The sequence below is a fragment of the Bufo bufo genome, chromosome 1 (genome assembly GCF_905171765.1).
Source record: "Bufo bufo chromosome 1, aBufBuf1.1, whole genome shotgun sequence".
Classification (NCBI taxonomy): domain Eukaryota; kingdom Metazoa; phylum Chordata; class Amphibia; order Anura; family Bufonidae; genus Bufo; species Bufo bufo.
This window is the reverse complement of record NC_053389.1, coordinates 316,884,893-316,912,433: the sequence shown is the minus strand read 5'-3', so window position 1 is coordinate 316,912,433 and position 27,541 is coordinate 316,884,893. Positions and strand designations below refer to the sequence as shown.

The following is a 27,541-nucleotide window of genomic DNA, read 5'->3' as shown; positions in this document are numbered from 1 at the left end:
ACTTTTCAGAGACCCAAAAGTCCTTTTAACCGCCTCACGTCCGCCCATAGACTATAAACGTCCTATGGGTGGACGTCTATTTCTGACAGCACGTTTTAGAACGTCCTGTCAGAAATAGCAGCTGCACGCTAATCGTGCAGCTGCTGATCGGGTTGCCCGCTGTCAGTGACAGCAGGGCAACCCTAAGACAAGGCAGGGACAGTTCCCAGGTGTCCCTGCCTTCACGATCGCTGCAGACACAGCGCTCACCGAGCGCTGTGTCTGCAGAGAAGGAAGCGCTGTGCGCTTCCTGTTCCGGCCCGGCGGTCATGTGACCGCCGTGACCGGAGTGTGCAGGAGCTGTGTGAGGTCTCTCAGAGACCTCGATCAGCCCTGCTGTGAGGCTGTACAGCGCAGGATTGCTGCTGTACAGCCTCTATAGGGGTGCATTTCTTCTGTAACTGGGGCTACTATGTCAGCCCCAGTTACAGGAGAAATCAACAGTGAAAAAAAAAAGAAAAAGTGAAGTAAATGTCCCCCAGAGGTCTTGTATGACCTTATGGGGGACGAAAAGTGTAAAAAAAAATAAAAAAAATAAAGGGTTGAAAAAATAAAATAAAATAAAGTTTCAAATGTAAAAAAAAAAAAGTTCCCAAGTAAGGAATAAAAAAAAAAAAATATATAGAAAAAATAAAATAAAATAAAATAGACATATTAGGTATCGCCGCGTCCGTAAAAACCAGCTCTATAAAAGTATCACATGACCTAACCCCTCGGGTGAACACCGTAAAAAAAAAAAAAATAAACTGTCAAAACAAGCAATTTTTGTCACCTTGCATCACAAAAGGTGCAACACCAAGTGATCAAAAACGCGTATGTCCCACAAAATAGTACCAATAAAACCGTCACCTCATCCCGCAAAAAATGAGCCCCTACATAAGAAAATCTCTTAAAAAATTAAAAAACTATAGCTCTTTGAACATGGAGACACTAAAACATCATTTTTTTGGTTTCAAAAATGCTATTATTGTGTTAAAGTGAAACAAATAAAAAAAGTATACATATTAGGTATTGCCGCGTCCGTAAAAACCAGCTCTATAAAAATATCACATGACCTAACCCCTCGGGTGAACACCGTAAAAAAAAAAAAAAAAAAAACTTTGTCAAAACAAGCAATTTTTGTCACCTTGCATCACAAAAGGTGCAACACCAAGTGATCAAAAATGCGTATGTCCCACAAAATAGTACCAATAAAACCGTCACCTCATCCCACAAAAAATGAGCCCCTACATAAGAAAATCTCTCAAAAAATAAAAAAACTATAGCTCTCAGAACATGGACACATTAAAACATAATTTTTTTGTTTCAAAAATGCTATTATTGTGTAAAACTTTAATAAATGAGAAAAAGTATACATATTATGTATCGCCACGTCCATAACAATCTGCTCTATAAAAATTTCACTTGACTGAACCCCTCAGGTGAACGCTGTAAAAATAAATAAATAGAAACTGTGCTAAAACAACCAATTTTTTGGTCACCTTGCCCCATAAAGTGTTATAATGAATGATCAAAAAATCATATGTACCCAAAAATAGTACTAATAAAACTGGCACCTTATCCCCTAGTTTCCAAAATGGGGTCACTTCTTGGGAGTTTCTACTGTAAGGGTGCATCAGGGGGCTTCAAATGGGACATGGCATCTAAAAACCATGTGGAGTTCCTTTTCTTCTGCGCCCTGCCGTGTGCCCATACAGCAGTTTATGACCACATGTGGGGTGTTTCTGTAAACCGCAGAATCTGGGTAATAAATATTGAGTTTTGTTTGGCTGTTAACCATCGATGTGTTAAAGAAAAAAATTGATTAAAATGGAAAATCTGCCATAAAAGTGAAATTTAAAAATTTGATCTCCATTTTCCTTTAATTCTTGTGGAACGCCTAATGGGTTAACAAAGTTTGTAAAATCGGTTTTGAATACCTTGAGGGGTGTAGTTTCTACAATGGGGTCATTTATGGGGGTATCCACTATGTAGGCCCCACAAAGTGACTTCAGACCTGAACTGGTCCTTATAAAGTGGATTTTGGCAATTTTCTTAAAAATTTGAAGAATTCCTTCTAAACTTCTAAGCCTTCTAACGTCCTAAAAAAATAAAATTACATTTCCAAAATGACATTTCCAATATGATGCCAACATATACTAAAGTAGACATATGGGGAATGTTAAATAATAAATATTTTATGAGGTATCACTTTCTGTTTTAAAAGCAGAGAAATTGAAATTTAGAAAATTGCGAATTTTTCAAATTTTTGGGTAAATTTGGGATTTTTTCATAAATAAAGGTGAAATATTTTGACTCAAATTTATGACTATCATGAAGTACAATGTGTCACGAGAAAACAATCTCTGAATGACTTGGATAAATAAAGGCGTTCCAAAGTTATTACCACATAAAGTGAGATATGTCAGTTTTGCAAAATTTGGCCTGGTCAGGAAGGGGGCAAATGGCCCAGATGGGAAGTGGTTAAGGACTATTGTGTGTGATAGCAGCAATATATGTTTGTAGCGCAACCTGCGCTAAATTGCTCAGTCTTATGGAGAGCTGTGCATAGGAAGGGACAGAGTGTAGGAAATGTTATTGGAAGATTTTTATTAGAAATACTTTTCAGAGACACAAAAGTCCTTTTAAGGACTATTGTGTGTGACAGCAGCAATATATATTTTTAGCTCATCCTGCGCTAAATAGCGTCTAATAGGCCGCTGCGGACAGATAAAGTATCCGCGATACATCTCCTGTATAAAGTGTGTGCATCCCTAAAATATCCCTAAAATATCCGTGACGTCCAGTGTACTTTTACCGTAGATGGGACAGTGACATTAGCTGTGCCACATCTCCAATGTAAAGTGTGCGCATCCAAAAAATACCTGACATACAGTGTACTTTTTCTGTAGAGGTTGTCCGCTGAAACAGTGACTTTAGCTGCGCCACATCTTCAATGTAAAGTGTGCACATCCAAAAAATATCTGACATCCAGTGTACTTTTTCCGTAGACGGTGTCCACTGCGGACAGTGACTTTAGCTGCGCCACATCTTCAATGTAAAGTGTGTGCATCAAAAAATATCTGACATCCAGTGTACTTTTCCGTAGTTGGTGTCCGCTACGGACAGTGATATTAGCTGCGCCACATCTCCAGTGTAAAGTGTGCTCATCCCAAAAATATCTGTGACATACACTCTAATAAAACTTATCTAGACAACGGTTTGCAGATGATTATTGCTGTTAGACGTTACCTCAAAAGTACAGTAAGCAGAATGTTCATTAAATGGGTTGTCTCACTTCAACAAATGGCATTTATTATGTAGAGAAAGTTAATACAAGGCACTAACTAATGTATTGTTATTATCCATATTGCTTCCTTTGCTGGATGGATTCATTTTTCAATCACATTATACACTGCTTGTTTCCATGGTTACAAATAAATAATCCAGTTGGTCGGAACTCATCCGTTTGTGAACGCTGCTACGGGAAGGAGCAACCTGGCAGTCGTATCTTCTTTTTCAACATATCTGTTTTATTCCATCCAAAGTGAAATGTCCCTGTTACCTGTTGATGAAGGCAAAACGCAGAAACGCATCCTGGTTGTTGGGACATTTCACTTTGGATGGAATAAAACAGATATATTGAAAAAGAATGACTGCCAGGACTTATTTTTATGTTTCCATGGTTACGACCACCCTATAATCCATCAGCGGTGGCCAATGCTTGCACACTATAGGAAAAAGCACTAGCCTATGTTCACTCCCACGGTCCCAGCGACCAAAGAGGCCGACGCTTTTTCCTATATTGTGCAATCACGACCACCACTGATGCATTGCAGGGTGGTCATAACCATGGAAACGAGCAGTGTATAAAGTGATAGAAAAATTAATTAAAGTCGAGGAGGCGGTCCTATCAGTGATTGACAGCCTTCCCTCTAAGACTGTATTAGCTGTCAATCACTGATAGGCCCTCCACCTTGACTTCAAAGAAAATAATGAACAGAAAATTAAAATGAATGAAATTCAACTTATACTGAATCTTTCCCCACAAAACTATGTATTAATCTGTTTATTTCCTCCTGCTTTATAACATGCTGTTTTCAGATTAATCTGCATTTTCATGGTGACAGGTTCCTTTTAAAAGATTTCTCTAGAAGTTTAGTATTGATGGGCTATCATCAGGATATGTCATTAATATTTGATTGGTGGGGAAAAAATCCCAGCACCCCTGCTAATTAGTCATTTGAAGAAGCCGTATCTAGGCCTCTAACTAAGCCAGTGTGTCCTGAGTCACATGACCTAGGCGTAGCTCAGTCACATTCATGTAAGTGTGTCTATTCTGCAATCCCAAGCATATCCACTACAGAATGAAGTCTCTTCAATCAGCTGAACGGTGGCTGTTATAGGTGTTGGAACCTCATGAATCAGATATTAATGACCTATCCTGAGAATGCTGTCAATATTTTTCCCCAGAAAACACCTGTATAGTTCATGCAGAAAAAATATCTTGCTGTCTTAAATATATCTAAAACGAATACCTAGATTTTTTTTTTATTAAGAAAGCAAAAAGGGAAAAAAAATGTGCATATGTTTGTATTTTACACACATAAATTCCACTATACTAACTTTTATTCTAATAACTTTTTTTATGAATGAAAAATTGGGGGGGGGGTGGTATGTGTTTACACAGTCTGCTATACTATTTGCTAATACTAGTAACTTTCTAATTTTTTATTTTCTGAATTTCACTTTTTATAAATTTTTATGATTTTTTAAATGAATTTATTTACTTATGGTAGTTTTTATATATTTTTGAAAAAAATGAATTAACTAGTGATGATCGAGCATGCTCGGCCGAACACCTGTTCGGCTCGAGCATCTTGATGCTCGGCACAAGGCGGTACTCGGCCAAGTACCGCATATGCTTGAGCGCAATCCTCGGGTCTCCTCCCTGCACCTGTTTTTTGCCTGCTACGCAGCCAATAAACATGTAGGAAGGTACTGGCATGCATTGTAATGCCATAGCCATGTTGGCTACTGGCATTGCAGTAATTGGATGGCTGGAACGCGTCATTGGGTGTTATAAAGTACCCGATGACACGTGTTCGGCTCAGTTTTAGTCAGGGAGAGCTGAGCATAGGAAGGGAAAGACAGTGTAGGGAGTGTTATTGGAAGATTTGTATTACAAAAACTTTTCAGAGACCCAAAAGTCCTTTTAAGGACTGTGTGATAGCAGCAATATATGTTTGTAGCGCATCCTGCGCTAAATAGCGTCTAATAGGCCACTACGGACAGTTAAATTATCCGCGACACATCTCCTGCGTAAAGTGTGTGCATCCTACGGTACTTTTACCGCAGACGGTGTCCGCTGAGGACAGTGACATTACCAGCGCCACATCTGCAGTGTAACGTGTGTGCTTCTAACATTTATTTGTGACATCCAGTGTACTATTTCCATAGATGGTGTCTGCTGCGCACAGTGACATTACCAGTGTCACATCTGCAGTGTAACGTGTGCACTTCTAAAATTTATCTGTGACATACTGTGTACTTTTTCCATAGACCGTGTCTGCTGCAGACAGTGACATTACCAGCGCCACATCTGCAGTGTAACGTGTGCACTTCTAAAATTTATCTGTGACATACTGTGTACTTTTTCCATAGACCGTGTCTGCTGCAGACAGTGACATTACCAGTGTCACATCTGCAGTGTAACGTGTGCACTTCTAAAATTTATCTGTGACATCCAGTATACTTTTTCCATAGACCGTGTCTGCTGCAGACAGTGACATTACCAGCGACTCATCTGCAGTGTAACGTGTGCGCTTCTAAAATTTATCTGTGACATATTGTGTTATTTTTCCGTAGACCGTGTTTGCTGCGGAGAGGGACATTACCAGTGCCACATCTGCAGTGTAACGTGTGCGCTTCTAAAATTTATCTGTGACATGCAATGTACTTTTTCCGTAGACAGTGTATGCTGCGGACAGTGACATTACCAGGGCCACATCTGCAGTGTAACGTGTGCGCTTCAAAAATTTATCTATGACATTCAGTGGCGTACTATTCGGACAACATCGTTCCCAGCAGTGACCTGGGAGTCCAAGATGCATCCAGACATCCTCCCCATGCTGTTCCCAAACCATTTTGGTGGTGTTTCCATCAATTTCTGACCTTTTCCTATGAACCATGCACCCTCCCCTCTTCAGAGCAGGTGGGTGCCTGGATTAATGTTTGGGTTCTCCCATTGACTTTCATTAACACCCGAGCATCCCGATGTGTTCGGCCCGAGCCCCTGAGCACCCGAGCACTATGGTGCTCGATATCACTAGAATTAACCCACTCCTACCACTGTCAAGGCAGGAAGGGATTAATTCACAGCCTGCAGGCTTACAGTTCATTTTACAGCCAGCAGGGGATGCTCTCACATTAAGAAGAGCGCTCCCTGTCAACTTTTACATTTTACACTGAAAAGTATCCTTGTCACAGGGTGCTACAAGGATGCCACACAGCAAAACCGCTTCTGCTGGTCTCAGCACTTCTCACTGTGACTGCAGCTGTCAAATGACAGTGCGTTACACCAATCAGCAGTGCCACAGAGTGCCAGCAAATTGCAATGTAATTTGACACTTTTATACAGTATGTTGGGTTCACAGCTATACCTCTTTACTTGTAAGCTTTTAGAGCACAAAGGTCCCTTCATGGTGTGAATGCTTACAAAGTAAATTTTCCTGGTTAGCTAATAGATATATCAATGCAATAATACTTTTATACTTTTTTAACACAAAGTATTTAACATTGTATAGGTTTTTTTTTTGTTAACACAGGACCATACTCATTTTGCTATACATCTTAGGGTTTGTTAACCTAGGATTGAAAACCTCAAATTAAGAGATACATAGGATTATCTACCTTGTTGTAGTCGACAGTGGAATATGTCAAGCTCTGCATTCTAGAATTCTGGCTTCAAAAATTCAACAAAAATAGGGCTTTGTGACTTTTTAACCTTAAGTTTTGTATTTTTTGCACCACTCACTTCAGTTTTGCAAAGTGGGTGGGCAACTGGATGTGGTTAGCTATGTTAATTAATTTCACTCCAGAGTTATCAGCTGATGCCTTTTAAAAAGACATAAAATGTGTCGCAATTTTATTCCAGTAATGAGGTAGCTGTTACATGTAATGGGGAGGGGACAACACAAGAAAACACACAGAAGGAAATAAACCAGAGTCTAGACCTAAGGAAGAGGGATGGTGACCTCCTAGGAATCCCTAGATCTTTTCCTGACTCCTGCCAGTATGAGTAGACCCTGAAGGTGGAAAAACTCATACACCGGAACCTAGGCCCTGGAGACCCTGGAAGCCCTAGGAACGGTGGCAGGGAATGAGACTACTGGTTCTTTCCCAGGTGAAGGACCCAGCATCTCCCTGAGGCCTAGAAACACAACACACAAGAGTCACAACAAAAGCACTTATCTTTAACCCCTTAGGGACGCATGACGTACCGGTACGGCATGTTTCCCGAGTCCTTAAGGACTCATGACGTACTGGTACGTCATGGGTTTAAACAGCGATTGTGGTGCGGCAGGGGTTAATTGGAACAGGATGCCCGCTGAAATCATTCAGCGGGCATCCTGTCACAACGTCGGGGGGGTCATGTGACCCCCCCCACGTATCGGCGATCGCCGCAAACCGCAGGTCAATTCAGACCTGCAGTTTGCGGCTTTACCTGCGGTTGCGGCAGCTGTGCGGCGGTGCCATCAGGTCCCCATGCGGCTGTGGGGGGGACCCGATGGCATGGAAGGCAGCGCGATGTCTAAGGAAGGCATCACGCTGCCTTCCGGTGAAGAGCCTCTGAGATCCAGCCACTTGGATCTCACAGGCCCCGGAAGCTGTATGAGTAAGGCTCCATTCACACGCAAAATGGGTCCGCATGCTTTCCGCAATTTTGCGGAATGGGTGCGGACCCATTCATTCTCTATGGGGACGGAATGAATGCGGACAGCACACAGTGTGCTGTCTGCGGCCGCAATTGCGGAGCGCGGCCCCGATTTTGGGTCCGCAGCTTCGCAAAAAGATAGAGCATGTCCTATTCTTGTCCGCGGCTTGCGGACAAGAATAGGCATTTCAATGGGGGTGCCGGGCTGGTGTGTTGCGGACCCGCAATTTGCGGGTCCGCAACACACCACGGACGTGTGAATGCAGCCTAATACACACAGTATTACGCATACAGCCAATGAATTCCAATACAGAAGTATTGGAATGCATTGTAAAGGAATATACCCCCCAAAGTTCAAGTCCCAAAGTGGGACAAAAAAATAAAGTGAAAAAAAGTTTAAAAAAAAAATAAATTCCCCCCCAAAAATTAAAAGTTTCAAGTAAAAATAAACAAAAACGTAATTTTCCCCAAATAAAGTTAAAAAAAATTGGTAAAAAGTAAGGAAAAAAAAAAGTATACATAATAGGTATCGCCGCGTCCGTATCAACCGGCTCTATAAACATATCACATGAACTAACCTCTCAGATGAACACCGTAAAAAAGAAAAAAGAAAAACTGTGCTAAATAAAATTTTTTGTCACCTTACATCACAAAAAGTGCAATAGCAAACGATCAAAAAGTCATATGCACCCCAAAATAGTGCCAATCAAACCGTCATCTCATCCCGCAAAAAATGAGACCCTACCTAAGATAATCGCCGAAAAACTGAAAAAACTATGGGTCTCAGAATATGGAGACACTAAAACATGATTTTTTTGTTGTTTCAAAAATTATATTATTGTGTAAAACTTACATAAATAAAAAAAAAGTATACATATTAGATATTGCCGCGTCCGTATCGACCGGCTCTATAAAAATATCACATGACCTAACCCCTCAGATAAACACCGTAAAAAATGTGAAATAAAAACTGTGCTAAATAAACAATTTTTGGTCACCTTACATTACAAAAAGTGTAATAGCAAGCGATCAAAAAGTCACACGCACCCCAAAATAGTGCAAATAAAACCGCCATCTCAACCCGCAAAAATTATACCCTACCCAAGGTAATCGCCCAAAAACTGAAAAAATTATGGCTCTCAGACTATGGAAACACTAAAACATGATTTTTTTTTGCTTCAAAAATGAAATCATTGTGTAAAACTTACATAAATAAAAAAAAAGTATACATATTAGGTATCGCCGCATCCGTGACAACCTGGTCTATAAAAATATCACATGATCTAACCTGTCAGATGAATGTTGTAAATAACAAAAAATAAAAACGGTGCCAAAACAATTTCTTATTATCTTGCCTCACAAAAAGCGTAATATAGAGAAACCAAAAATCATATGTACCCTAAACTAGTACCAACAATACTGCCACCCTATCCTGTAGTTTCTAAAATGGGGCCACTTTTTTGGAGTTTCTACTCTAGGGGTGCATCAGGGGGACTTCAAATGGGACATGGTGTCAAAAAAAACAGTCCAGCAAAATCTGCCTTCCAAAAACCGTATGGCATTCCTTTCCTTCTGCGCCCTGCCGTGTGCCCGTACAGCTGTTTACGACGACATATGGGGTGTTTCTGTAAACTACAGAATCAGGGCCATAAATATTGAGTTTGGTTTGGCTGTTAACCCTTGCTTTGTTACTGGGAAAAATGGATTAAAATGGAAAATTTGCCAAAAAATTTAAATTCTGAAATTTCATCTCCATTTGCCAATAACTCTTGTGGAACACCTAAAGGGTTAACGACGTTTGAAAAATCTGTTTTGAATATCTTGAGGGATATAGTTTCTTAGATGGGGTCACTTTTTTGGAGTTTCTACTCTAGGGTTTCATCAGGGGGGCTTCAAATGGGACATGGTGTCACAAAAAACTGTCCAGCAAAACCTGCCTTCCAAAAACCGTATGGCATTCCTTTCCTTCTACGCCCTGCCATGTGCCCGTACAGCGGTTTACGACCACATATGGGGTGTTTCTGTAAACTACAGAATCAGGGCCATAAATATTGAGTTTGGTTTGGCTGTTAACCCTTGCTTTGTGACTGGAATAAAATTATTAAAATGGAAAATCTGCCAAAAAAGTGAAATTTTGAAATTGGATCTCTATATTCCATTAATTCTTGTGGAACACCTAAAGGGTTAACAATGTTTGTAAAATCAGTTTTGAATACCTTGAGGGGTGTAGTTTATAGAATGGGGTCATTTTTGGGTGGTTTCTATTATGTAAGCCTCGCAAAGTGACTTCAGACCTGAACTGGTCCCTAAAAATTGGGTTTTTGAAAATTTCTGAAAAATTTCAAGATTTGCAATATCTGACGAAAAAACAATCGCAGAATGGCCTGGATAAGTCAAAGTGTTTTAAAGTTATCAGCACTTGTGACACTGGTCAGATTTGCAAAAATGGCCTGGTCCTTAAGGTGAAATAGGGCTGAGTCTTTAAGGGGTTAAAGAGGGAATGGAGAAGCCGGTGATCCACAGGAACAACATACCTCAACCGCATGGTAAGCAGTGTGAGAGTGAACTAAATAAAGCTTTAGTGATGACCACAGGCAACACCTGACAAGGGTTGTGGTTATCACTAAACAACAAACTGCAAGTTGAGAACAGAGACTGTCAGATAGCCTCACGTACTGCCAATCTCCCAGATCTTCTCTCCTCTGTCATGGGAGGGGCCGTGACAGTAGCATAGAAAGTGAAGTAATGTCTCAAGACAAGAGTGATACCTTTATAGATTTTAACTGTAAAATTTATCAAATGTGTAAAATTTGATAAAATCCTGCAATACTGACTTTAAATTTCCCATGATAAGTCCCTCCATAACTTTTGAACTGCATTGTACTTTATAGACAACCCCCTCTTTCTCCAATTGGCTAGACCTTACTTAGCTGATTCCTGACACTGGATCTTCGTTCCTTTTCCTGGCCTGTGATGCTCCACTGAGCTCCCTCGTTGTAAACATCTGGTTTGAAATTGCTGTAGCCAGTCACTGGCGGCGGTGATGTCAAACCAGATGTTTAAAGCAAGGGAGCCCAGAGGAGCATTGCATGCCTGGAGGAAAAGGAATGTGAAGCCAGCATAAAGAAGGAGGTAAACAAGCTTCTCTTCAGGGGAGGATTGGCCATAAACCGTACAATGAAATTTCCCAATGGGTCGATGGCCAGGGGATCACCTGAGTCCTGTTCACAGACACCAGCCACATACAGTACATGACAATCTGATCCTCTTAGCATTAATTAATGCTAGATGCATCAGGTACTCATGCACTTTTCTACTGCCGACAGGTGCTCTCCTGAATTAAACTGTATTGGTATCCTCAGGACAGTGATACAGTTAAATACTGTGGCGGGGTGGCAGTATATTGTGCTGCACTGTGGTATTTGGTTCTCTTAGGGTGGTATTTTGTGCTGCACTAAAGTATTGCTGGCCCTGCCTACTTCTGTTGTCCCTGCCTACGTAAACTGCTACACCTTCTATCAATTTGAACGTACCTAAAACATGGGGCCTCTTTTCATTGATTCCCAATCTGCCCTGCTTCCCTTTAAAGGTCTGACTAAGTGGAGGGGTTTGCCAACTTCCCCTCCATTCTTGTACTAACCCTTTAGTGATGCATCAGAAGTCCATTAATAGTAAACTGAGGCCGAGAAATGTTGATCTTTCAAATAAATGAACAAAATACAATTAGTAACTTCTAAGAATAGGATATGTAAAAATATTTTTGCAGCAATAGTGATTAGTGAGATACGAATGCTTATATAAATACACTAGAACAGATTTATCCCATTTATGAAAACTGAATTTTTTTCTTTAGTTCTTTAGTTTGCAGATTCATTTTTTGTTTGCAGTGATAGTGAGATGCCAATGTTCCTATAAATACACTAAGACAGAGTTCCGATTTTTTTGTTTGTGAAGTGTCCCTAAAAAATACACTGGCAGATTTATGAAAAATTATGTTTTAGTGATTTTTTGCTGTGATAATGTGAATATTCTTATAATTATACCGGACAGATTTATGAAAACTGATGTTTCTAGAGATTTTTTGAAGTAATAGTGAAATTCCAATGTCTGATTTTTAGTTATTTTTGCAGTCATAGAGAGATGCAAATGTTCCTATAAATACACTAGGGCAGGGGAGATCACTTTTTTGAAAACTTTTCTACTGATTTTTGTGGAATTGAGATGAGTTGTGAATGTTGCTATAAATACTGTACATTGGGGAACATGTATGACAAATATCTAAAACACAAACTGTCACAATGCAGTTTACATTTTTATAATGCTTTTAAACATGAAAGTTGTATTGTGATTGGTTGCTATGGGCAACAAAGACCATTTTCTTTTAGGTAGTTTTCTCCCTCATTAAGCTGCATTTTTATGTGACTCATGTGTCTGCAATTAAGTCTCAAAAAGGAAAAAAATGGAAAGGCAGAAATGTACAAATTACTTTATTGTTTTATAGAACGAGATCTAGAAGAAAGGTCTGTGTACAAGTGTTGCCTTAATGAATTTGTGTAAGATATTAGTGGGGTTTTCTGTCAAGTTGAACTTACCTCCAATCCTGAGACTGGCTTCCCTGTACCCTTCCCTGTACTGATGGAGCATCAGTGTAGGACTTGCTACCCTGATCAATTCAGGGGACCCTGTGGGGAACAGGTTCCTCATTCTCATGATGTGTGTGGGTACCAGCAGTAGGACCCCCACCAATAGGGATTAACTTCAAATTACTCCTTTAAATATAAGAAGTTTTAATGCTAAATACAATTTCTATGTGACTAAGCTTTGTGTCAGATTTTGACTCAATTAATTGACAGCGACATACAGTACTGGTAACGTTAAAGAGGTTATCCTTCTTTTAGTGATGGCCTATCCTATACAACACCCCCGCCCTGCCAATTAGCTGTTTGGGTGTAGCTTTAGTGGTGGAGGTCAGAGCTGGAACTACACAGCTCAATCAACTGTGCACTGGATTGAGCATGTAACTGCAGTGCTGCTCCCATTGCCTTCAAAGGGAACAGTGTTGTAGTTATGAGCTCCCTCCACTACACAAACAGAGCTGAGCAGTTCTGGTGCCGACTTCCAGCTCTGTAACTATTGTACACTCAAACTGCTCATCAGTAAGGGAACAAGGTGTCAGATCCCCACCGATTAGCTCTTGCGGGCATGGTCCTCTCCCTCTCTATACCAGTCTGTTAATAATGTCTTGATTATTGTATTCTTATCATGTGTGTAGCCACTTCTTGATGTAAAGTGCCATAGAATTAATGGAATAATAATCCCGAGAATAGTTACTCATGTAATAAAAGCTGGAATACTTCTTTAAGGATATACTTGTGAAATTTAGGGCCATATTTAAATATTGCAAGCGTTCTTCAATGGCCGCGGCATCTGAAATCAGTACTAAAGCCTTTCAGGGGTTGATCAAATAAATAAATAAATTGTACTTACCTCATCCATTTGAGTGCAAAGAGACTGCCACGGCTATCTTGCCTGAATATTCCCTTTGCTATTGTAGTAGAAATAACCTAACTTTAAAATGTATTTAATAAGTTTGAAAATATTAAGTTCCAGCACTTCTTAAAATTGAAAGTCTTCAATAAATATCCATAAAAACAGGAAACACAATCCAAACTCTAAGCCATTGTAAACTAAAAGGGTTCCTACTGATAATTCAGTAACAAGAGCACCTCTAGTTTTAAAATGAGTAGACTTTGAAAATGTGTAGACTTTGAACTGTATCAACCATTTTATGGATATTAAATTAATGGGGTCATTTATCAAACTGGTATAAAGTAGAACTGGCTTAGTTGCCCATAGCAACCAATCAGATTCCACCTTTCATTATCCAAAGGAGCTGTCAAAAATGAAATGTGGAATCTGATTGGCTGCTATGGGCAACTAAGCCAGTTCTAATTTACACCAGTTTGATAAATAACCCCATAAGACTTTAGGAAGCTCTAGACTTTTTTTTTACATTTTAGATTTGTGCTGATGTGGGCCAAGGAGTTTTTTCATCAGATTTTGATCAGATTCAGTTAAGCTAAGATGGTGCGCATTCTATTTATTTATGCTTGTTATATTAAAGTTTTTTTATAATTATATCTTGCCTGTGGGCCAATTATATTTTGATATTATTGCATATATGCTATTACTTTTGACATACAAATACTTAAATAGACTCTGATGGCAATGAACTTAAGTCACTGATGCTGCAGTTCCCGATATACGCCTCAGAGCGCCGCTGTTCACCAATAAGGAAAATATTCTACAAATCCAGAATCACCTCCATGATGTAGACAGTGTTCAACAGAAAGAAGAAATACACAGCATTTCACACTAGGATGTGACATGGTTCAGACTCATAAGAAGAAAGACCTCTCTCAGATTCTATAATTCCACTGGATTATAACAAGAAACTCCACTGTTATATTTCTGGTAGGAAGAAGGATGGCTGGATTAAAACTGCAGGAAGGACAATTAATCAAAGGACTCAGATGGCAAGTAATATTTCCATTTTTATTTTCCTGGATGTGTCATTCAGTCTCTGGTCAGATTCATTACTCTATTAATGAAGAATTAAGAAAAAGTTCAATTGTTGGAAATTTAGCAAACGATCTTCAATTAAATGTTAAGGATCTCTCCAGAAGGAAATTACACATTGCATCTGATCTGTCAGAGAAATATTTCAGTATAAATCCGGATAATGGAAACCTATACATTGCTGATAGGATAGACAGGGAGACATTGTGTAGAGCTGCAGCTGATTGTATCCTTACATTTGATGCTGTGGTAGAAAATCCTTTAAATGTCTTCAATGTTAAGATTGATATTCAGGACATAAATGACAATCCTCCTAAATTTCGTCATAACATATTGACATTAGAAATGAGTGAATCGACTTCTCCAGGAAGAAGCTTTGTTTTACAAAAAGCTGAAGATTTGGATATAGGTATTAATTCTCTGATAAGCTACAATCTCAGTACAAATCAGTATTTTTCTCTTGGAGGGAAGGTCAGCTCTGATGGTGGTGTATTTCCAGAGCTTATACTAGAGAAGCCTCTAGACCGAGAGACACAAGACAAGCATGAACTCATTCTAACAGCTTCTGATGGTGGAAATCCTGTACAGACAGGCTCTGCCTTAATTAATATAATTATCAATGATATCAATGATAATTCTCCAGTATTTACACAGGATGTATATAAAATAAGTGTTAGGGAAAATATACCGGTGAATTCAACAATTCTGCAAGTCAGTGCAAATGATGATGATGAAGGAGTCAATGCAAAGATAACTTACTCTATTAGTACCACAGTAGATAATATTCTTGTTGATTCCCAAAATGGAGAAATTAGAACATGGGGAAACTTAGATTATGAAGTAAGAAATTATTATGAAATTTCTGTGCAAGCGCAAGATGGAGGAAGCCTAGCTGCTCATGCTAAAGTTTTAATAGAAATAACAGATGAAAATGACAATGCTCCTGAGATTTCTATAACCTCATCATCAGATAATATTCCTGAGGATTCCAACCCTGGAACTGTAGTGGCTCTGATTAAAGTTCATGACCGTGACTCAGGAGAAAATGGTGAAGTTCAATGTGCAATAAAAGGTGATTTACCATTTGAGTTAATATCATCAACTGGAAAGTTCTATAAAATTATTACAAAGAGTGCTCTAGATAGGGAAAAAACATCATCCTACAACATCACAATACAAGCCTCAGACAAAGGTTCTCCTGAAATGAGTTCTAGAAAAGTTATCCAACTGGGTATATCAGATATCAATGACAATGCACCAGTGTTCGAAAAGTTATTGTACTCTTCATTTGTGACAGAAAATAATTTACCAGGATCTTCAATATTTAGTATTCAAGCAAGAGATATGGACAGTGAAGACAATTCTAAGATAACATATTCTATAATGACCAAAGCTAATAAAGAAGTTTCCCTGTATTACTATATCTCTATAAATCCCATAACTGGGGTCATTTATGCTCAACAGTCATTTGATTATGAGAAACATAAAGAATTTAATATCCAAATAATTGCCAGAGACAGTGGATCCCCATCTCTGAACAGCAGTACAACACTAAAAATATATATAGTCGACCAGAATGATAATTCACCAATTATTCTCTACCCATCACCAGAGGTTGATAGTTCAACATTTGAGATGGTTCCTTGGACTTCTGAAAAAGGATCTTTAGTATCTAAAGTGGTGGCAGTGGATGCTGACTCTGGACACAATGCCTGGTTGTCTTACTTTTTACAGTCTTCAGAACCATCACTCTTCACCATTGACCAGCACACGGGAGAGATCAGGACATCACATGTATTTCAAGAAAGAGACATCAAGAAACATGGAATTGTGGTTCTAGTGAAAGACAATGGGATTCCATCCCACTCAGCTTCAGTCACTATAAACATGGTGATTGCAGGTCATTTTCATCAGATCCTTCCTGAGCTGAGCAGTCAGTCTAACAAAGAAGAATCTCAGTCCAACCTACAATTCTTCTTGGTAATAGCTTTGGCATTGATTTCATTTCTCTTTATATTGACTGTGATTATTGCAGTTGTCTCCAAATATAAAGAGTCAAAGTCTTCTACCACATTTGGATCTATGAGTACAAATCTATATCCACCAGTTGATCCCAGATTCATTTCACAGTTCAACAGTGGAACATTACCTCTGCCATATTCCTATGATGTTTGTGTAACTCTCGATCCACATGACCAGGAATTTGCATTTCTTAAACCTCAGCACAATGTTCCAGTTGACAGTCTAATAGATGCTGATGATTCTGGCATTGGAAATGAAATGTTAAAGAACTGTCCACCTATAGAAAATGTCATTTCACAGGTATGTTTTTATAACATTTGTAAATCAGCATTTATCTTTTGATCCTTAAAGGGAACCTGTTACGTTGAAATGGTGTCTGAGCTGAAGGAAGCATGCTATAGAGCAGGAGATGCAGAGCAAATTATTAAATAGTTTTGTGGGAAAAGATTCAATATAACGGATTTCATTCATTTTTATTTCTTGCTCATTCTTAGCTTTAAAGTCGAGGAGGCCTATCAGTGATTGACAGCCTTCCCTCTCAGACTGTAATAGCTGTCAATCACTGATAGGCCCTCCACCTTGACTTCAAAGAAAATAATGAACAGAAAATGTAAATTAATGAAATACAACTTATACTTATAATCTTTCCCCACGAAACTATGTATTAATCTGCTTATTTCCTCCTGCTCTATAACATGCTGCTTTCAGATTAATCTTCATTTTCATGGTGACAGGTTCCTTTTAAAAGATTTCTCTAGAAGTTTAGTATTGATGGGCTATCATCAGGATAGGTCATTAATATTTGATTGGTGGGGTAAAACTCCCAGCACCCCTGCTAATTATTCATTTGAAAAGGCCGTATCTAGGCCTCTTACTAAGCCAGTGTGTCCTGAGTCACATGACCTAGGCGTAGCTCAGTCACACTCATGTTTACTATTGCAAAAATTAATATATGTATATTTTTTTTTTTGCTTTTTTACGAATGAAAAAAGTGGGAATGTATGTGTGTACACAGTCTGCTATACTATTTGCTAATACTAATAACTATTCCTATAACTTTCTAATTTTTTATTTTCTGCATTTCACTTTTTATTAATTTTTATGATTTTTTAAACGAATTTATTTACTTATTGTAATTTTTATTTATTTATGAAAAGGTGAATTATTTAGTGATGATCGAGCATGCTCGGCCAAACACCTGTTCGGCTCGAGCATCTTGATGCTCTGCACATGGCTGTACTTGGCCAAGTACCGCATGTGCTCGAGCGCAATGCTCGAGTCTCCTCCCTGCACCTTTTTTTTGCCTGCTATGCAGCCAATAAACGTGGGAGGTACTGGCATGCACTGTAATGCCGTAGCGATGTTAGCTACTGGCATTGCAGTGATTGGCTAGCTGGAACGCGTCATTGGGTGCTATAAAGCACCAGATGATACGTGTTCGGCTCAGTTTTAGTCAGGGAAAGCTGAGCATAGGAAAGGAAAGACAGTGTAGGGAGTGTTATTGAAAGATGTTTATTACAAAAACTTTTCAGAGACCCAAAAGTCCTTTTAATGACTATTGTGTGTGATAGCAGCAATATATGTTTGTAACGCAACCTGCGCTAAATTGCTCAGTCTTAGGGAGAGCTGTGCATAGGAAGGGACAGAGTGTAGGCAGTGTTATTGGAAGATTTTTATTAAAAATACTTTTCAGAGGCACAAAAGTCCTTTTAAGGACTATTGTGTGTGACAGCAGTAATATATATTTCCTGCGCTAAATAGCATCTAATAGGCCGCTGCGGACAGTTAAAGTATCCGCGACACATCTCCTGTGTAAAGTGTGTGCATCCCTGAAATATCAGTGACATCCAGTGTACTTTTTCCGTAGACGGTGTCCACTGCAGACAGTGACATTAGCTGCACCACATCTTTAATGTAAAGTGTGCGCATAAAAAAAAAATCTGACATCCAGTGTACTTTTTCTGTAGACGGTGTCCGCTGCGGGCAGTTACATTAGCTGCGCCACATCTCCTGTGTAAAGTGTGCGCATCCAAAAAATATCTGTGATATACAGTGTACTTTTCCAATAGACGGTGTCCGCTGTGGACAGTGAAATTAGCTGCGCCACATCTCCAGAGTAAAGTGTGCGCATCCAAAAAATATCTGACTTCCAGTGTACTTTTCCGTTGACGGTGTCAGCTGCATTTGCTGCGCCACATCTCCTGTGTAAAGTGTGTGCATCCAAAAATATCTGTGACATAAAGTGTCGTTTTTCCGTAGACGGTGTCCGCTGCGGAAGGAGACATTAGCTGCACCATATCTCCAGTGTAAAGTGTGCGCATCAAGAAATATCTGACATCCAGTGTACTTTTTCCGTAGATCGTGTCCACTGCGGACAGTGACACTAGCTGCGCCACATCTCCTGTGTAAAGTGTGCGCATCCAAAAATATCTGTGACATACAGTGTACTTTTTCAATAGACGGTGTCCGCTTCTAAAAGTGAGATTAGCTGGGCCACATCTTCAGTGTATCATGTGCGGTAAAAAAATGTATCTGTGACATCCAGTGTACTTTAGACAGTGTCAGCTGCGGACAGTGAGATTAGCTGCTCCACATCTCCAGTGTAAAGTGTGCGCATCAAAAAAATATCTGACATCCAGTGTACTTTTCCGTAGACGGTGTCAGCTGCGGACAGTGACATTAGCTGCACGACATCTCCTGTGTAAAGTGTGCGTATCCCAAAAATATCTGTGACATACAGTGTTATTTTTCCATAGTAGACAGTGTCGGCTGCGGAAAGTGACATTAGCTGCGCCACATCTCATGTGTAAAGTGTGCGCATCCACATAAATATCTGTGACATACAGTGTACTTTTTTAATAGACGGTGTCCGCTTCTGACAGTGATGTTAGCTGCGCCACATCTCCAGTGTATCGTGTGCGCATCTAAAAAATATCTGACATCCAGTGCACTTTTTTCGTAGACAGTGTCCGTTGCGGACAGTGTCATTAGCTGCGCCACATCTCCAGTATAAAGTGTGCACATCCAAAAAATATCTGTGACATACAGCATACTTTTTCCGTAGACGGTGTCCACTGTGGACAGTGACACTAGCTGCGCCACATCTCCTGTGTAAAGTGTGCGCATCCGAATAAATATCTGTGACATACAGTGTACTTTTTCAATAGTCGGTGTCCGCTTCTGACAGTGACATTAGCTGGGCCACATCTCCAGTTTATCGTGTGCGGTTAAAATTGTATCTGTGACATACAGTGTACTTTTTCCGTAGACGGTGTCTGCTGCAGACAGTGACATTACCAGCGCCACATCTACAGTGTATTGTGTGCGATTCTAAAATTTATCTGTGACATACAGTGTATTTTTCCATAAACGGTGTCTGCTGCGGACAGTGACATTGCCAGCACCACATCTGCAGTGTAAAGTGTGCCCTTCTAAAATGTACCTGTGACATCCAGTGTACTTTTTCCGTAGACGGTGTCTGCTGCGGACAGTGACATTACCAGCGCCACATCTGCAGTGTAAAGTGTGCGCATCCCAAAAATATCTGTGACATACAGTGTTATTTTTCCATAGACAGTGTCCGCTGCGGACAGTGACATTAGCTGCGCAATATCTCCTGTGTAAAGTGTGCGCATCCCAAAAATATCTGTGACATACAGTGTCCTTTTTCCGTAGACGGTGTCCGCTGCGGGAAGTGACATTAGCTGAGACACCTCAACAGTGTAAAGTGTGCGCATCAAAAAAATATCTGACATCCACTGTACTTTTATCGTAGACAGTGTCCCTTGCGGACAGTGACATTAGCTGCACCACATCTCCAGTGTAAAGTGTGCACATCCAAAAAATATCTGACATCCAGTGTACTTTTTTCCGTAGATGGTGTCCGCTGCGCACAGTGACATTAGCTGCGCCACATCTCCTGTGTAAAGCGTGCGCATCCGCAAAAATATCTGTGACATACAGTGTACTTTTTCAATAGACGGTGTCCGCTTCTGACAGTGACATTACTAGGAGAACATCTCCAGTGTATCGTGTGCTGTTATAAAATGTATCTGTGACATCCAGTGTACTTTTTCCGTCGTCTGCTGCGGACAGTGACATTATCAGCTTTACATCTGCAGTGTAATGTGTGCGCTTCTAAAATTTATCTGTGACATACAGTGTACTTTTTCCATAAACGGTGTCTGCTGCGGACAGTGACATTGCCAGCACCACATCTGCAGTGTAAAGTGTGCGCTTCTAAAATGCATCTGTGACATCCAGTGTACTTTTTCCGTAGACGGTGTCTGCTGCGGACAGTGACATTGCCAGTGCCACATCTGCAGCGTAACGTGTGCGCTTCTAAAATTTATCTGTGACATATTGTGTACTTTTTCCGTAGACGGTGTCTGCTGCGGACAGTGACATTTCCAGCGCCACTTCTGCAATGTAACATGTACGCTTCAAAAATGTATCTGTGACATTCAGTGTACTTTTTCCGTCATCGGTGTCTGCTGCGGACAATGACATTTACCAGCGCCACATCTGCAGTGTAACGTGTGCGCTTCTAAAATGTATCTGTGACATTTAGTGTACTTTTTCCGTAGACGGTGTCATCATTTATGGTCGGAACTACGACGGTATTTGATCGTCTTCAAACCTCCGACTTTCGGTTTTGATTAATAAAAACATTCCTGGCAAATGCTTTTGCTTTGGTTCGTCTTGCACTGTTCCAAGAATTTCACCTCTAGCGGCACAATACGGATGCCCCCGGCCGTTCCTCTTAATCATGGCCCTATTTCCGAAAATCTACAAAAGAGAGGCTCGATGGATCACCATCATGGACCGCGCGGACATGATCAATCAGGCGGGGAGAACCCCGACCTGTCCTAATGGAACTTAAATGCTCCCGCACTCTTTCAAATAGGAGTCTTATGGTTTTACCAATATAAAACCTCCGGCAGGCACACATTGTAACATAAACTACATAGGGTATATTGGTAAAACCATAAGACCCCTATTTGAAAGAGTGCGGGAGCATTTAAGTTCCATTAGGACAGGTCGGGGTTCTCCCCGCCTGATTGATCATGTCCACGCGGTCCATGATGGTGATCCATCGAGCCTCTCTTTTGCTGGCGTTGAGGCCATGGGACCCATCCCCAGGGGCGGTGACCACCACCGCCTCCTGCTACAGCGGGAGGCTCTATGGATCATCAGGGCTAACGCCATGGGCCCGCACGGATTAAACGATAAAAATGATATGGCTGTATTTCTGTAAAGTCCCCATGTACTTACATATTTGTCTGGCTTTTGCAACTTGTTGCTGCGATTTGTCACGGTTTGCTCATTTGTTTTGTATCGCAGTGTTTGCGCACAATCTGTCCTTCTCTTTGTATTCATTTTAACACACAGCTGCGCACCTGTGGAGCGTCTCTTGGTTGCCTTCGTGATGATCGGGGGTCCGCCCATAAAAGTACGGCGGTGTGCGTGTGTCTCATAGCGGTCCGAGGAAGCGCAAGTCACGTGCGAAACGGCCGTCACCGCCCACTCACACCGAAGGGCCATCCCGCTCCCCAGCCTGCGAACCTGTTGCAACATAGTAAAGCAATAAAGCACTGAAGTATTTTGAAGACAAGGGTGAGTGCCGCGATTATTTTCATCTATTTCTGCATCATATCAAGTGTCTATTTGCACTCGCGCTGAGCACCACGTCAACCTGTCTAATTGCTGAGCCGCTGGTCTGTGATTCTCTGCTGGAACAAGGGGTATATGTGAGGTGAGAACAGCAGTGCCGCTGATTCCTTACCATTTCACTCTCATACAATTTTTGGCATCACTTGCACTTTATATACAAGTAAATATACAGATGTGGCACTGGTAATGTCACTGTCCGCAGCAGACACCATCTAAGGAAAAAGTACACTGGATGTCACAGATATATTTTAGAAGCTCTCTCTATACCAGTCTGTTAATAATGTCTTGTTTATTGTATTCTTATCATATGTGTAACCACTTCTTAATGTAAAGTTCCATAGAATTAATGGTGCTTTAAAATAATAATAATCCCGAGAATAGTTCCTCATGTAATAAAAGCTGGAATACCTCTTTAAGGATATACTTGTAAAATTTAGGGCCATATTTACATATTGCAAAGCAATTCTTCAGATGCTGCGTTCTTCAACGGTCGCGGCATCTGAAATCAATACTAAAGCCTTTCAGGGGTTGATTAAATAAATAAATAAATTGTACTTACCTCATCCATTTGAGTGCAAAGAGGCTGCCACGGCTATCTTGCTTGAATATTTCCTTTGCTATTTTAGTAGAAATAACCTAACTTTGAAATTTATTTAATAAGTTTAAAAATATTAAATTCCAGCACTTCTTAAAATTAAAAGTCTTCAATGAATATCCATAAAAACAGGAAATACAATCCAAACTCTAAGCCATTGTAAACTAAAAGGGTTCCTGCTCATAATTCAGTATCAAGAACACCTCTAGTTTTTAAAATGTGTAGACTTTGAACTGTATCAACAATTTTATGAATATAAAACTAATGGGGTCTTTTATCAAACTGGTATGAAGTAGAACTGGCTTAGTTGCCCATAGCAACCAATCAGATTCCACCTTTCATTTTCCAAAGGAGCTGTGAAAAATGAAATGTGGAATCTGATTGGCTGCTATGGGCAACTAAGCCAGTTCTACTTTACACCAGTTTGATAAATAACCCCATAAGACTTTAAGAAGCTCTGGAATTTTTCACATTTTAGATTTGTGCTGATGTGGGCCAAGGAGTTTTTACTGCAGATTTTGATCAGATTCAGTTAAGCTGAGATGGTGCGCATTCTATTTATTTATGCTTGTTATATTAAAGTTTTTTTTTATAATTATATTTTGCCTGTGGGCCAATTATATTTTGATATTATTGCATATATGCTATTACTTTTGACATACAAATACTTAGACTCTGATGGCAATGAACTTAAGTCACTGATGCTGTAGTTCCCGATATACGCCTCAGAGCGCCGCTGTTCACCAATAAGGAAAATATTCTACAAATCCAGAATCACCTCCATGATGTAGACAGTGTTCAACAGAAAGAAGAAATACACAGCATTTCACACTAGGATGTGACATGGTTCAGACTACTAAGAAGAAAGACCTCTCTCTGATTCTATAATTCCACTGGATTATAACAAGAAACTCCACTGTTATATTTCTGGTAGGAAGAAGGATGGCTGGATTAAAACTGCAGGAAGGACAATTAATCAAAGGACTCAGGTGGCAAGTAATATTTCCATTTTTATTTTCCTGGATGTGTCATTCAGTCTCTTGTCAGATTCATTACTCTATTAATGAAGAATTAGGAAAAGGTTCAATTGTTGGAAATTTAGCAAACGATCTTCAATTAAATGTTAAGGATCTCTCCAGAAGGAAATTACACATTGCATCTGATCTGTCAAAGAAATATTTCAGTATAAATCCAGATAATGGAAACCTATACATTGCTGATAGGATAGACAGGGAGACATTGTGTGGAGCTGCAGCTGATTGTGTCCTTACATTTGATGCTGTGGTAGAAAATCCTCTAAATGTCTTCACTGTTAATATTGATATTCAGGACATAAATGACAATCCTCCTGAATTTCGTCATAACATATTGACATTAGAAATGAGTGAATTGTCCTCTCCAGGAAGAAGCTTTGTTTTACAAAAATCGGAAGATTTGGATATAGGTATTAATTCTCTGATAAGCTACAAACTCAGTAAAAATCAGTATTTTGCTCTTAGAGAGAAGGTCAGCTCTGATGGCAGTGTATTTCCAGAGCTTATACTAGAGAAACCTCTAGACAGAGAGACACAAGACAAGCATGAACTCATTCTAACAGCTTATGATGGTGGAAATCCTGTACAGACAGGCACTGCCTTAATAAATATCATTATAACTGACTTCAATGATAATTCTCCAGTATTTACACAGGATGTATATAAAATAAGTGTTAGGGAAAATATACCGGTGAATTCAACTATTCTGCAGGTCAGTGCAAGTGATGATGATGAAGCAGTCAATGCAAAAATAACTTACTCTATGAGTACCAGAGTAGATAATATTCTTGTTGATTCCCAAAATGGAGAAATTAGAACACTGGGAAACTTAGATTATGAAGTAAGAAATTATTATGAAATTTCTGTGCAAGCACAAGATGGAGGAGGCCTAGCTGCTCATGCTAAAGTTTTAATAGAAATAACAGATGAAAATGACAATGCTCCTGAGATTTCTATAACCTCATCATCAGATCATATTCCTGAGGATTCCAACCCTGGAACTGTAGTGGCTCTGATTAAAGTTCATGACCGTGACTCAGGAGAAAATGGTGAAGTTCAATGTGCAATAAAAGGTGATTTACCATTTGAGTTAATATCATCAACTGGAAAGTTCTATAAAATTATTACAAAGAGTGCTCTAGATAGGGAAAAAACATCATCCTACAACATCACAATACAAGCCTCAGACAAAGGTTCTCCTGAAATGAGTTCTAGAAAAGTTATCCAACTGGGTATATCAGATATCAATGACAATGCACCAGTGTTCGAAAAGTTATTGTACTCTGCATTTGTGACAGAAAATAATTTACCAGGAGCTTCAATATTTAGTATTCAAGCAAGAGATATTGACAGTGATGACAATTCTAAGATAACATATTCTATAATGACCAAAGCTAATAAAGAAGATTCCCTGTATTACTATATCTCTATAAATCCCATAACTGGGGTCATTTATGCTCAACAGTCATTTGATTATGAGAAACATAAAGAATTTAATATCCAAATCATTGCAAGAGACAGTGGATCCCCATCTCTGAACAGCAGTACAACACTAAATATATTTATAGTCGACCAGAATGATAATTCACCAATTATTCTCTACCCATCACCAGAGGTTGATAGTTCAATATTTGAGATGGTTCCTTGGACTTCTGAAAAAGGATCTTTAGTATCTAAAGTGGTGGCAGTGGATGCTGACTCTGGACACAATGCCTGGTTGTCTTACTTTTTACAGTCTTCAGAACCATCAATCTTCACCATTGACCAGCACACAGGGGAGATCAGGACTTCACATTTATTTCAAGAAAGAGACATCATGAAACATGGAATTGTGGTTCTAGTAAAAGACAATGGGATTCCATCCCACTCAGCTTCAGTCATTATAAACATGGTGATTGCAGGTAATTTTCATCAGATCCTCCCTGAGCTGAGCAGTCAGTCTAACAAAGAAGAATCTCAGTCCAACCTACAATTCTACTTGGTAATAGCCTTGGCATTGATTTCATTTCTCTTTATGTTGACTGTGATTATTGCAGTTGTCTCCAAATATAAAGAGTCAAAGTCTTCTACCACATTTGGATCTATGAGTACAAATTTATATCCACCAGTTGATCCCAGATTCATTTCACAGTTCAACAGTGGAACATTACCTCTGCCATATTCCTATGATGTTTGTGTAACTCTCGATCCACATGACCAGGAATTTGCATTTCTTAAACCTCAGCACAATGTTCCAGTTGACAGTCTAATAGATGCTGATGATTCTGGCATTGGAAATGAAATGTTAAAGAACTGTCCACCTATAGAAAATGTCATTTCACAGGTATGTTTTTATAACATTTGTAAATCAGCATTTATCTTTTGATCCTTAAAGGGAACCTGTTACGTTGAAATGGTGTCTGAGCTGAAGGAAGCATGCTATAGAGCAGGAGATGCAGAGCAAATTATTAAATAGTTTTGTGGGAAAAGATTCAATATAACTCGGATTTCATTCATTTTTATTTCTTGCTCATTCTTAGCTTTAAAGTCGAGGAGGCGGTCCTATCAGTGATTGACAGCCTTCGCCCTAAGACTGTAATAGCTGTCAATCACTGATAGGCCCTCCACCTTGACTTCAAAGAAAATTTTAATGAATGAAATACAACTTATATTTATAATCTTTCCCCACAAAACTATGTATTAATATGCTTATTTCCTCCTGCTCTACAACATGCTGCTTTCAGATTAATCTGCATTTTCATGGTGACAGGTTCCTTTTAAAAGATTTCTCTACAAGTTTAGTATTGATGGGCTATCATCAGGATATGTCATTAATATTTGATTGGTGGGGTAAAACTCCCAGTACCCCTCCTAATTAGTAATTTGAAGAGTCCGTATCTAGGCCTCTAACTAAGCCAGTGTGTCCTGAGTCACATGACCTAGGCGTAGCTCAGTCACATTCATGTAAGTGTGTCTATTCTGCAATCCCAAGCATATCCACTACAGAATGAAGTCTCTTCAATCAGCTGAACGGTGGCTATTATAGGTGTTGGAACCTCATGAATCAGATATTAATGACCTATCCTGAGAATGCTGTTAATATTTTTCCCCAGAAAACATTTGTATAGTTCATGCAGAAAAAATATCTTGCTGTCTTAAATATATCTAAAACGAATACCTAGATTATTTTTTTTTAATTAAGAAAGCAAAAAGGAAATTTTTTTTGCATATGTTTGTATTTTACACACACAAATTCCACTATACTATTGCAAAAATTAATATATGTATATTTTTTATTTTACTTTTATACGAATGAAAAAGGGGGATGTATGTGTGTACACAGTCTGCTATACTTTTTGCTAATACTAGTAACTATTCCTATAACTTTCCATTTTTTTATTTTCTGCATTTCACTTTTTATTAATTTTTATGATTTTTTAAATGAATTTATTTACTTATTGTGATTTTTATTTATTTATGAAAAAAGTGAATTAACTAGTGATGATCAAGTTTGCTCAGCCAAACACCTGTTCGGCTCGAGCATCTCGATGCTCGGCACATGGCGGTACTTGGCCAAGTAACGCATGTGCTCGAGCGCAATGCTCGAGTCTCCTCCCTGCACCTTTTTTTTGCCTGCTATGCAGCCAATAAACATGCAGGGAGGTACTGGCACGCACTGTAATGCCGTAGCGATGTTAGCTACTG

General features: G+C 39.4%; 3 protein-coding genes across 16 annotated transcripts in view; all 3 read left to right on the top strand.

The window, feature by feature from the left end:
* LOC121008795 (protocadherin gamma-A5-like) overlaps positions 1-27,541 on the top strand; it is a 321,828-nt gene that overhangs the window by 182,280 nt on the left and 112,007 nt on the right. The gene's annotated exons all lie outside the window — the stretch shown is intronic.
* Positions 14,396-16,897, top strand: LOC120986762 (protocadherin gamma-B1-like). The gene has a single exon (XM_040415473.1). The coding sequence runs from the start codon at positions 14,441-14,443 to the stop codon at positions 16,895-16,897; it is 2,457 nt and encodes an 818-aa protein (XP_040271407.1). The 5' UTR covers positions 14,396-14,440.
* Positions 23,663-26,222, top strand: LOC120986761 (protocadherin gamma-B1-like). The gene has a single exon (XM_040415472.1). It carries the CDS (start codon positions 23,766-23,768, stop codon positions 26,220-26,222), a length of 2,457 nt encoding a protein of 818 aa, XP_040271406.1. The 5' UTR covers positions 23,663-23,765.

Coding starts and splice junctions, on each gene's coding strand:
- LOC120986762 (XM_040415473.1), top strand. CDS start 14,441: ATGGCTGGATTAAAACTGCAGGAAGGACAATTAATCAAAGGACTCAGA.
- LOC120986761 (XM_040415472.1), top strand. CDS start 23,766: ATGGCTGGATTAAAACTGCAGGAAGGACAATTAATCAAAGGACTCAGG.